Here is a 12973-nt window from a genome sequence, read left to right as displayed (position 1 = left end):
GCTCCCAGGGACTAAACCACCAACCAAAGAGTACACATGGCTCCAGCTGCATATGTAGCAGAGGATGGGCTAGTCGGTCATCAATGGGAGGAGAGGTCCTTGGTCCTGTGAAGGTTCTATGCCCCAGTGTAGGGAAATACAAGGTCCAGGAAGCTAGAGAGAGTGGGTTAGTGAGCTGGGGGAGGGGGAAGGGGATAGGGTTTTTTTTTTTTTTTTTTTGGAGGGGAAACTGGGAAAGGGGATATCATTTGAAATGTAAATAAAGAAAATATATAATAAAAAATACATTAATAAAAAATTTAAAATTTTTAAAAAAATTAAAAAGAACTCTCTGTCCATTAAGCCCGCTTTGAGCTGCCCATATATACTCATGGATTTGTTGTTGTCCACTAGCACTGGATGGCCTAGGAGAGGTCACACTCTTAAAGGAAATTGTCTCTCTTTCCCAGAAACCATCAATAGCTTCTTGGTAAGGGGTGGGGGGGCATGTTAAGCCCCATCTCCCTCCATGCTAGAGCATTGACCAGCTTGATCTTGTGCAGGTCTTGTATAGGTAACCAAAGCTGCCATTCATCCATCTGTGTACTGCTCCCATCATGTCCAAAAAAACCACTATTTTTACTCAGATCCTCCTAATGTGGCCCTTCCTAGATAATACCTCACGTCAATGTCCATCTCCCTGACACATTATCCTGGTCCTCCTTTCCTGAACAGTGTCCCAGTGACTCTAAGATATGAGCTGATTCAGCAGCCCTGAGTACTCTTTATTCATTTCTCTCTTGATTGTCACAGTTCCTCACTGCCTTATAGCCATGCAGACAATTGTTATTTTATTGTATTTGAGTAGTTAAGCCCCCAAGCATGAAAGTGAAGGTCTCTAAGCCATGGCAGGTTGGCCTCATTTTACAAGAAAGAAGCACACATTCAACAGGCCCCGTGTAACTGTAGTTACTGGGGGTGGGGTTGGGGGGGGTGATGGGGGCAGGGGGTGGGAACTATTGTCAGTAGGATTTCTCAGCTACCAGCTCAGAAATGATGTCGGCATTCCCAGAGCTAATTGGACATGGAGAGACAGTACTCTCTTCCAAACTTTCCCAACATCAATGTATGATACAGAATGTTAAAATGCGTCTGGGACAGAGAATATTTTTAAGTGGCTCTCAAGAATCCCTATGTCAGGATGCTTTCAAACCAAATGGACTGTCATGTGTCATTTAAGCATGGAAATCACTACATCTAGCAAATCATTTGCTACTTAAAATTAATGGAGTTAATAATTGTTACATGAATGGAAGGAGGGGGTGGTTCTTGAGGGCTGTTTCTTTCAGTTTGATTAATCAGCAGCATTTGTGCCTATTGCATAAAACACCCTAGACACTGGATTTCAATCAGGATATTTTTAGAGTATTTTAGGGCAGATCAGACTTTAACAAATTGTCCTCTCTGGCCTTTGGTCCCCCTGTGAGTTTCAAATCCTCCATCTTGCATGTAAATTCATATATTCATCTCAAAGATTCTGGTGCCACTGAATAAGGTGTCAATCTAGTAAGACATCTTATTAAAAATATGTCTGCCTTCCTCACTTCCTGGACTCTAAAGTTACCCCATTTTGACACATCACAGTAGGTTTGTCATTTGCATTATTACACCAGCCTGTTTTAGATGTTGTAAATTAGTAAACTATAAAGATATGCTGTTGGGGTTCTTTGATAACAATATTTAATATTGTTATTTGGATGCTGATATGGTTTGCATGAAGATTTTTTTTTTCTCTTGAAAATTGTGAGCCATTTTCTGTAATACAGGCAGTGGGAATGGAGAAGTATGTGCCACCTCACCTGATGTATACAGACCTCCTTTGTTCCTATCCCCAGCTCCATATTAAGTGATTTTGTTCTCTCTCTTCTGTTTTGTACTCTGTTCCCTTCTTAGCCGTGAGTTTGTGAACCTTAGCTAGATTACATTGTGCGTGTATGTGGACTTTACAAGTTAAGCTCTGACTTGGCCTCATGTCTCTGTTTCTCACATCTTGGGAGACACATACTGTTCTAGTTCCCCACATCTTGTCCAGACAAACCATCTCAGAGAGTAACAAAGGACTGGTAAAAATGAAATCTGTGAATATTACTAATTTCACTTTTAAAAAGACATTAGTATAGGTGGAAAAGTTGGTTGTATAGGTGAAGTAACCCATTCTATATTTCCTAGAAAAATAGAATGAATATTTTTAATAGTTTAGCCCTGGGAATCAAATCCAGAACCTCATACTTACAAAACAGGAACCCCCACCAACCAAGCTGTGTCCCAAAATTTAGCAAGAAAATGATCTTAAGTAGGTTTCTGACATTGCTTTGAGTCATCAGAGGCTAGGTCCTCATTCTGAAATAGGCACCCCCTATTCCTTTCCGTGCACACTGCCCACTTTATCAAGACTTTATCCTTGTTTTTATTCAAATAAGTGGAACACAAGCTTTTGACAAGCTGAGGGGGAGTTACATAATAAGATCTTTAAGTGTTTTTAATTTTTCAAATATATTTTACATTTATTTTCTAGCAGTCAGCATAATTTCTCTCTTGGTATTCCTGAACAGACATTTTAGAGATATAGAGTCAAATTGGGCCTTTCAAAACCAATTATGTTATCAGTAGGGGAAAATGTAGCATTGTATCCCTGCAGCTTTTAGAATAAGTAAGAGTGTTTTTCTAGTCCCCCTATAAGAAAATTAGGAAAAAAACCCTCCTGCATGGAGGATACAAGTAAGTGCCAAATTCACCCACTGAACCTATAGCCCTGGAACATAATCCCTTTATACTTATAACTATTTCAGCATAGTACTGCAAAAATAATTGGAAAACTAGACTTTTTTTCTTTTAGGGTCTTTTTTTCTTTTCATTTCAATAGAAATGCAATTTTGGTTTGAATTAAAGTATAACCTAGTAATTAAAATACCAGTGACACATCAGGACCATATTTTGACTCTGTCATTTTGTAGGTGTGTGTTGGTTAAGAAGTACAGCATGGAGCTTAAGAGAGACTCTAAGAGGAGACTTTTTCTGCTGAGCATCTCGAATGCTTTAGCGAGATGGGAGCCAGTTCGTGGGTTCTTTCTTCCTGTTTGTAGAATGGTAACCCTTGGCTGTATTTTCTAGAAAGAAGTACAAGTCAGCTGCCATCATCCACAAACCCCAACAGCTGACCTTCAGTGGGATCCATTTAATGAATGATTAGGTTCCTCCAGTTAAGTGGCTCCATCCTCTCTCTTCGTCTCCAGGATAGGGTGCACAAGAAGCCTGGGAAAGATGCATCTGCTTTCTAAGTTTTCAATCCCAAAATGAAGCTAGTTATTTATGATAATATGGACTATGACCCTGTCTAATTTCAATAAATAAATGTAATAAATGGCTTTGGTAAAAATTGAAACAGCCTGTTGCAAATTTGTTTGAAATTGACAGTGACTGTTCTACTTGAGAAAATAGTGTGGTGTATATCCTGATCATTGAGTGTCCTTTATGAGCTTCCTATGTCTTTTTTCTCAACTGTATATGATACTAATCTAAAAAGTGTTCTGGCACAATAGTGCCTTAGGTGTCATTTGTTTGGTTCTATTTGTTTGCTTTCTATTTCAGTTACTCTGGTCAACCATGAACTAATAATATTAAATATATATTTTCAGAAATAAGTTATGTTTTAAGTTGTATATTGTTCTGAACTACATGATGAAATCTTACACAGCCCACCTCCATCTTCAAGGATATGGATTGTGCCAACTCCATCCAGAGTATCCACATTGTATACGCTACCCATCTACTAGTCACTGTGAGATGCCATCTCAGTGTCAGATCAACTGTCACAGTGTCACAGGGCTTTTGTTGAAGTTGCTTTCCTTAGGAATAATCTTAATAATGAACCTGAAGCTCAAGAATACCAATGTTGTTCATGTGTATATGTCAGAGAGTTATTGTAAAATGTTTTCTGAAATAAAAATATGGAAATTCTCTGTTTAATAAGGACATAAATAGTAAGTGTTAGGGTTGCTAATATCTATAGCAAGACCAAATATAAAAAAAAGAAAAAAAATAGATTACTCACACATTGGTACCATACACAATTTCAGGCATCTGTAGAGGTGTTGGAATGTATGCCCCACAGACAAGAGGAGATTACTATATTTGAATATCAATCTACATAGACCCTACCCCTATTTCTACCTATGCCAAGAAAAGAGATGTCTCATATTTTCCTAGTGTGTCAATGTCATAAAAAGATTGCTATTTGGAATTGAGGTTAATACCTCATGTGAACCTCACTGTGGGAAGATTAGGTAATAGTACAAAGTAGGGATAAGGGTAAAAAAAACAGGGAGAAAAACATAAAAACCTCTTTCATAAGTAAAATTATATAAGTAAAATTAATAAAGTTTTAGGTATATAGCTTGAGATTGTTTAAGATCTAGAAGGGAAATAAAATACAGGCAGCTACATCTTCTTGCCATCAAAGCAGTGTCCCAGCAACTTCATGAAACTTATTTCTTTTCCCCAGGATAAAATGTCTACATTCAGGTAAATAAGTCTAGACCATTCTAATGCAAAGATCTAACATCATTCTGTTTCCTAGAAAGACATAATTTTTCTCTTCTGGAAGTGATCATTCCAGTCCAGTGTGGACAGACCTACCCTATGAAGTGTAGTTAGGTAACATGTTCCCAGCAACAATTTTTTGCTGTGCACCAAGAAAGTATCTCAGAAAATGGTTGGTAATCCTTGCCATGACGCCTATTCAGTAGAATAGTGGGAGTGGCCGTCATAAATTTTGCCAGACAAAAGAGAAGTGTAGTTAAGTTTTAAACATTGTCATTATTTTGATGATGTTGATGGAAAAACCATTCAAGAGCTATAACTACATGTTCTTCCATCACACTTTAACATCCTTATAACAAAAGAATTTGTATCATATTTTATTTGTGACACAGGATTTCTCTATATAGTATTAGCTGTCCTAGAATTCACTATGTAGACCAGAGTGGCTTCAAACTCACAGATTCTCCTGCCTCTGCCTCCTCTCCTCTGTGGTGGGATTAATGCCATGCACCACCATGCACAGCTAAGATATTTATATTAAATGAAAATATATATATGAATATATATATGGTTAAGATGTTTTGTATACTTATCTCTGAAGAAGATTTGGGAGTAAGAAATTTACTGTCCATCAAAGGTAGGCAGAGTTTAGGTTTTGTTTTTCTGCTCCTGGTTGCCTTGTATATTTAAAAAATAAATATCATAGTGGTAGACAAGAAGTTGGTTAATTTTCCTGTATTATTTATCCCAAGGGCTTTGCCTCTGTTAAATCTATTCTGCCTCAGCTGCAAGACATCTTAATTTAATTCTAGGCAAAAATTTCTAATTTTCATTATACTCATGTTTAGTAATTCTCAGAATTTTTAATTTTTTTTTATTAAATGGTGTTGAGTTGGAAATTCTGATTTAAAGGGGAAGGGGATCCAAACAACTGCCGTTGTCTGTATTGCCTTCATTACCCATTGAAACGATATGGCTTTTTGTTTGAAACTACCTCTGTTCTCTGTTTCAGCCACCGTTTTCCTGGAATTCTGGAAGAGACGCCGAGCAGTGATCGCTTATGACTGGGATCTGATTGACTGGGAAGAAGAGGAGGTCTGTGTCAGTCACTCACCTCAGAGTGTCACTTAGCTGAGAGTATCTTATATCTCGGGCCATGTCTGTGTCACTTATGTCACAGAATCTCATGTCACAGGCCATGCCAGCATCCCTTACCTCAGAGTGTCATCTCACAGCACAGGTCACGAAAATTGCAGCCCTTGGGTTGTCACCCTGCCCTGGATGATGGAAGTCAAGCTACGCAGAGTGCATTTTCAATACCTGTCTTTGAAAGGAGTTTTAAGTTGTATAAGGAAGATCTGGGTGACATGCCAATGACCCTAACATCTGGGATGTTGAGCCAGGAGGAACTCAAGTCAAGGCCAGCCTGGGTTACTTACATAATGAAGCTTTACCATAGGGAGGGGTGGGTGAAGAAGTCCAGTGTCATTTGGCAATACTCTGTCAAACCCCTGTGCTCAAGCTCCATTCTGACACACTAGAGAATTCGAGTTCCATGAATCACAAGATATTCCTCTAATAGGTAGAATTGGGAGGACAATCCTTACCTACCATTCATTCTCTATACCTTGGTAGAAGGCACTTGTTTATCTACTATTGCTTGGCACATGAAACACCCCTTCTTAGAGAATTACTGTAGGAACTGTTTCTATGAGCCAGATCCACCGCAACTCCAGCTATGCAAAAGCTCAGAATTGCATCAAGGGCTAAATTCTGAGGAGAAGCCATTCCAGGTAGCATCGTTGGTGGTGTGGATATGTGTGAGGTCAGCTGGAGACCAAGTGCCAAAGAGGGCAAGCTTAGTTCTTTGAAATCTACTTTGTTGGTACTTTCCCCAACAACTTTTGTCCCTGTTCCCCCTTCTAGGTCAATATATTATGTGCTTTACTAATTTGTGCCCAATTCTGATTGTCTTTTCTTGACCCATTTGTTCATGCAAAATTTGGTTACCACATCCATCTGTTTGACCCTACTTAATCTGGGCCTCAACCATGTTTCCTTACCCTTATATTCTCTTAGCTCTTATAAGTCCCAAGTCATAAGAGCCTTGCTAGGCTTGGGAATCATATAAACTAAAAAAAAAAAAAAGTACCATCTTCTTACATCTACTATAGGTATTTTCTTTCCTAGAGAGACGTGTGTGTTTCTTTATATTAACATGAGGCTTTTAGAAACATCTATTATGAAAATGTTGGCCCCATGTTTGGCTTGACAAGAGAGATCATTTCAACAGGTTTTCATCTTATTCCCACAAAAGTACAGGGCTCATTTATTTTTTTGGCTTAGGATTTTTATTGTTTTTTGTGGTTTGTTTGTTTCTTTGTTGTTTTGCATGTATTGTGAGTATGTGTGTGTTGTGTCTATTTAAGATGTACAACAAGGAATTTTCATACATGACATTAGAATCTTTCAGTAATTCTTATTATTTTGAAAGACATTCAGTCTTACATTTCATAAACATTCTTCAGAGAATGGTTTTCTGAGTTTGGAAATCATTGTTTTGTCTAGGCCAACAAGGAGTCTGTGGGTAGCAGCCCTTATATCTGTATCCTGAGAAAATGAGAGTTTCCCAAGGAAACAGAAGAGCCAGTAGCTCTCTGTATCCTCAAATTACAGTGCCTGAAATAGAGTAGAAGAAGCCAAGCATATTTGGAACTGTTGTCTCCCTATAGAGCATGGCTAGTCTCAAACTAGGACCATTCTCCATTCTCCAGAATTCCCTTCTGTCTCCTTCGCATTCTGTCTTCAACAGAGTACTCTGTCCACATGGACTTAATCTCCACCCTACACAGTTTTGCTCATTTTCCATCCTTTTCTAGTTTACTCGAGTAGAGTATGTTCTTAATTAACCAGAAGCACTCTAGTGTGTTCTCTTGCTGATTATCTTTTCCTAATCCCATAATTGCCTTTTAGTTGCCAAGTAGTCACCCTGGGATAAGGCTCAATGAAACAAATCAAAAACCTCAGCTTGGCTTGAGATTGAAGGAGCCTTCCACAGCTGCATTTGGAAGACATTTAGACAATTAAGAATGCATTTAGTATCTATTAGTTAAAGGTGAACACCTCCCAAAGGGTGTATTAAAATATAAATTCATCATGGATTTTAGTTACCTAAACCTAGGCACACAAAAACTAAAACTAGGGCTGGAGAGATGGCTCAGGGGTGAAGAGTACTGGCTGCTCTGCCAGAGGACTCAGGTTTGATTCCCAGCACCCACATGACAGCTCACAGCTGTCTATAATTCTGGTTCCAGGGGATCTGGCACCTTCACAGAGACATGCATGCAGGCAGAACACCAATGCATGTAAAATAAAAATGAATAAGTCATTTAAACACTATTTTAGGTTTTAAAAAGAAAGCTAAGAATGGTACTTTGTAAATAAAAAAATAGATTTTAAGCATTTGTCTATACAGAAGACTTCTTTGCTCAACTGTCCATGTCCTTCCCTGGTAATAAACATGACAATTTATTAGCTGTTCTAAAACAGTTAAGCATAGCACAGGTGGTCCGTTTGGAATATCACTGCTTCTTCAGGCAGAGTTTAGTATGGTAACAGAAACCTGTAACTGTTGGTCTAAATTACATCGGTTTTGATGATAATGAATGTTGATCACCATGTTAATGGTTATTCTTCAAGTGATCAATTTCCAAATGTTTAAGCCTGTGTCTCCAAGTCCACTTCATCGACTGGCTGATTGATATGGTAGCTATGGACTCCATTTGATGATGGGATAAGAAGAATCATTCCTAATGTTCATCTCCAGCATATAAGGATGTGTCTGCTTGTCTTTCAGGAAGAAATACGACCCCAGTTTGAGGCCAAGTATTCCAAGAAAGAGCGGATGAATCCCATTTCGGGAAAGCCAGAACCTTATCAAGCATTTACTGATAAATGCAGCAGACTTATCGTTTCTGCATCAGGAATATTCTTCATGGTTTGAAACTTTTCTTTATAATATCTTTAGTGGAGAGCAACATTTGAAATGTAATAAAATAAAATAACCAATAAAAAATCTCAAGATTTATAAGGTACAAAGCCTTATTGTAGCAACAGTAATCATGCCTCCAGGTTACTTGCACAGTTATTAAAACACTTTAAAATAGTACACTGTTTAATCTTCATTGCTGCATTTGCTGGTCAGAAATGGTATCATTATTGCCACGTGACAGAAGCTAAGATTCCAAAAGGTTAAGGGATCACCGGGGTCTGCTCATAAGTCTCCTCGCCCCTCCTGCCTTGTCCCACTGTGCTCTATTGTAAGGAACAAACACTTGAGACGGTATATAGGGCAAAGCCAGTGAAGAGATACAGAGTTGAAAGAAGAAGCAGATAGCAGGAAGACTCAAGCCCAGAGCCTTCTTCAGATGACAGCTGTAAGCAACTGTGCATGCTTTGCTTTCTGCGTGCACCTTTATATTTACTGGTTTATATCTCATAAGATCTAGACATATAGATTAGGTTTTCCTGTTCTACAGACACAGACTCTGCAGACAGGAGATTGAGGCTGTAGTGAAGTCACACTATTGACTAGTAGCACAGCCATGCCCTGTCCTTTGACATTAATCTACTAGGTTACTCTAGTGTCAAATTTCTACCATGTATATAACCTTCAGTGTAGACTTTGTCTCTCTACCTATCAATAACTCGAGGATTAAAATACTTGTTCAACTATTACTATGTTACTATCATTCTGACCAGTCTTAGCTGAGGCTCATATTCCAGGTTTTCTGTGTAATTCACACCAGAAGTAAGCAGAAAACAAAGCTTATACAAAAGAAAACTGTAAGGAAATCAATAGAGATTACTGTGGGAACTGGATTTAAAATCCAGCTTTAAATAATTAAATGGGCCATGGTCTCTATTAGTAATCACAGAGTAAACGTTCAAAAAACGTTTAGAGTGTCAGATTCTATTATTTATAGAGCGATAGATAGCGAGCATACACTATTCCCAAGCATCATGAATCTTCAACAAGAGATGCTTCAGTCTGTGTATGCATCTAATAGTAAGATATTACATGTCTATTATATAGTTAGTTTATTCAACAACACATAGCAGGAGTAGACAGATACTGTCCCTGCCATCTGGGCTTTACTTTCTTAGTGGGGGAAATTGGCAGCAATGAAACAGATTGTTAGAAATGATAAGTAGCATCCTCAAAGAGAATGCACCCAATTAGTGCATACACCATACTCTAGCAGCAACATGAATGGGCTAGTGCTCTGGAAAGGTTCAGTTCTCAGTGGTTCACTGGCTGAGAAGAGGGTTGGGGAGAGTTCTCTGGGCTGTGTGCAGGTGTGTGTGTGTGTGTGTGTGTGTGTGTGTGTGTGTGTGTGTGTGCGTGCACACTCGTGTACTCATTGGGTAGGGTTTGTCAGTGTTATAAACAAAGGAAATAATCTTGAAGATTAAGAATGCTTAACTCATTTGAAACAACAAGAGTTGTGGGTTGGCATGATGTCTCAGTAGATAAAGGTGCTTACCAAGCTCAACAACCTGAGTTTGATACCTGGACTCCACATGGTGGAAGGAGAGAACTGACCTATATGTTGTCCTCTGACCTGCTTACATATACCATAACATTCATGCCCATGAGTGCATATGTGTGCATGCACACACACCAAATAATAAATAAGTAAATAAATAAATATTTTTACAAGAAAGGAAATGCCCACGGTCCCCAGAGAGTAGAGAAATGGTGTCTTGTGGGTCTGTAAGGAGCCTTGCAGAACACAAGGAGGTCCTTACTTATGTCCTAGAATAATAAGAATAGGAAACAAACTGTTATAATCAGGAGCATGTCAAGACTTCTATAACTAATATGTGTTAGTCTTATCACTCTATCATTCTGCTTTAAAAAGTGTTACTCCCGCCCTTGGGCAGATCTTTAGCTGTCAATCACTGTGGTTCTCTTGTATTTGATCAGAAAACCCAGAGAAAGTATTCTCCAGGATGAAAAGTGCATTCTCGCGGCAACAGTCTGGAAGCAGCAAAACCACCACTGGGTTTTCTCCTGAAACCTGGCCCTAAGGTCTCACTGGGTTTGTTTCATCTTCCTTCCAGATCTGCGTGGTGATCGCTGCCGTGTTTGGGATCGTCATTTACCGGGTGGTGACTGTGAGCACTTTCGCTGCCTTTAAGTGGGCATTAATCAGGAATAACTCTCAGGTTGCAACTACAGGGACTGCAGTATGCATCAACTTTTGTATCATTATGCTGCTGAACGTGGTAAGTGAGAGACAAGCCAAAGTGGGGAACTCATGGCCTGCTGGGACGCTCTTCTGTTTCTAAAGAGACAGTCAAGGCAGAGGGTCTGTGATGAAGCGCGGATAGCCTGATGTGTAGGTCTGGGTATTTAAAAGACTTGACTCAAATCTAGGCCCCAGGACTCTCTGCACAAGGCAGAGACCTCCTCGGAACTCATTTCCCTTGTTTAGTCATAAACATAAGACATCAGACAACACTGAGTTTTCTCCTTAGTGAAATTTTAAGAGTACATTTAGAAAATCCAGCTCAGAATCTGTAAGGTAGCTCAGCAGCATTGGTGCCCATCCCTCTTCATTCAGAATAAGGGAGAGCAGAGAGTGCCCAAAGCAACCTCTGAAATAGTCACATAAGGAAAAGGTCAGAGTAATAGATACTGTTCATGTTGAGTTCAGACTTCTTGCTAGTACACATTTCAGGCCGGGTCTCTCCTCTGAACCTCAGATTTACATGTGAAACTGCCTACTAGGCAATCTCCAATGCTTTCATTTTAATGCTTTTATTAACTTGCTTATTTATTTATGTGTGTGTGCACACGTATGCACATGCACAATATAGTATGCATGTGAAAATCAGTGGACCACTTCGAGGAGATGGCTATTTTCTTCAACTATGTGGAAACCAGGGATGTGTCTAAGATAATTAGGCTTAGATGTAAGTGCCTTTATCTACTGAGCCAATTTTCAAGGTCCTGCTTCTCCGTTCTTCTTTCAAATACAACTCCCCATCTTCCCTTAAAGATCAGTTCCTCCCATAGCTTCCCTCTTAGCTGTTCAAACTAAAAGAAAGCTAGTATTAGCCTTCATACATCTGTCTTCCACACCATTCACATGTAGGTATGGTGTCACGCATCTGTAGTTTCAGCACGACTGAGACATGAGAGTCAAAATTCAAAGGCAGAATGTAACCACTTTTCACACATCCCCCGGAGCCAAGCCTCCAGCACCTCTTACCTGAGTTATCTCTGTGGCTTTGAAACTGGCTTCCTAGCCTCTAGGTCAGCTCACTTCAATCTTGGCTCAATGGTGAAACAACATGGAACATGTCTCATGTAGGTCAGTCATGTAACTCCTCTAAAGGTTTATGGGTCCATGGCTTTCCTCTTGCTCAAAGTAAAAATGAATGTGCTCATATCTTCTCTCTGTTAGGTCTCCCCAGAACACCCTCCCTGCCCTTTGCTTCCCCAGGGTCTACACACTGCACCCTCTCACTTTCTTTTGCTCTTTGTTCAATTATTACTTCTTAATAAAAGCTTCCCATCACTGGATTTCAAATTGCACCTTGCTCCTGTCCTCTGAAGATCCCCTGCTTCCATGTCTGCTTTATTTTTCTCTGTACCTTTCATTTCTAAGCCTCTGTTATACTCCTGACTTCATTTACTATCTTCTTCACAGTCTGTAGTTCTGTAAGAGCATGGCCCTTTCTGGCTTCGGCTTATTTTTACTGAAGCTATGCCCTCATGTCAGGAGCAGCACATGACACATTGCTGGCATTCAGTAAATTATTGACATTTGTACAACAGAAAAATAATAGCTAACAAGGGTAGGGTTTGAGGTCAGATGGACATAAAAATACTGACCTTAGAGGTTTGTAGTAGGAAATAATCAAGGTAATGTATGTGCTAAGCAGTGTCAGGCAAGAATTAGATGTCCAAGTAATTGTTGTTCTGCTCATGCTCATATGAATTGCATTTAAGTATGACTCATCATGTTGAAATGCTAACATCTTTAGAAATGGACTAAGATATTTTTAAAGACAAAGGAACAGAATTCTGCTATAAGAACCAGGATACATTTTAGGTGTCATGAACAAAACAGACCCAACAGGTGGTATTTATATGTATTTATGTGTGTGAATACACAAAAAAGAGGGTATATGGAGTGGGCAAAATATCTAGTTGCTGACATTACACAACACCCATTGTGTGATAAGAGCTAAGCCATAAACCTATTGACACATTTCCTAACAAAAATTCATCTGAACCACAATGTCCACACATTTAAACTAAGGTGTGTTAGCCAGAGGGTTCCTTCTCAGGATATATTTTTTATTTTAGGTGCAGTGTGAA

The 12973-nt window shown here is 39.1% G+C and overlaps 1 protein-coding gene across 7 annotated transcripts in view; it reads left to right on the top strand.

Moving 5' to 3' along the window:
* Ano4 (anoctamin 4) overlaps positions 1–12973 on the top strand; it is a 401446-nt gene that overhangs the window by 348343 nt on the left and 40130 nt on the right. For all 7 annotated transcript variants that reach the window (XM_031349070.1, XM_031349069.1, XM_031349068.1 and 4 more), the window contains 3 exons: positions 5591–5673; positions 8435–8575; positions 10705–10869. In XM_031349070.1, the coding sequence (XP_031204930.1) occupies positions 5591–5673; positions 8435–8575; positions 10705–10869 (389 nt within the window). The remainder of the gene's footprint in view (positions 1–5590; positions 5674–8434; positions 8576–10704; positions 10870–12973) is intronic.

Source organism: Mastomys coucha, unplaced genomic scaffold (genome assembly GCF_008632895.1).
Source record: "Mastomys coucha isolate ucsf_1 unplaced genomic scaffold, UCSF_Mcou_1 pScaffold4, whole genome shotgun sequence".
In the NCBI taxonomy this organism is placed as follows: domain Eukaryota; kingdom Metazoa; phylum Chordata; class Mammalia; order Rodentia; family Muridae; genus Mastomys; species Mastomys coucha.
Note: the sequence above shows the minus strand (reverse complement) of the source record. Positions and strands in the feature narration are given on the sequence as shown.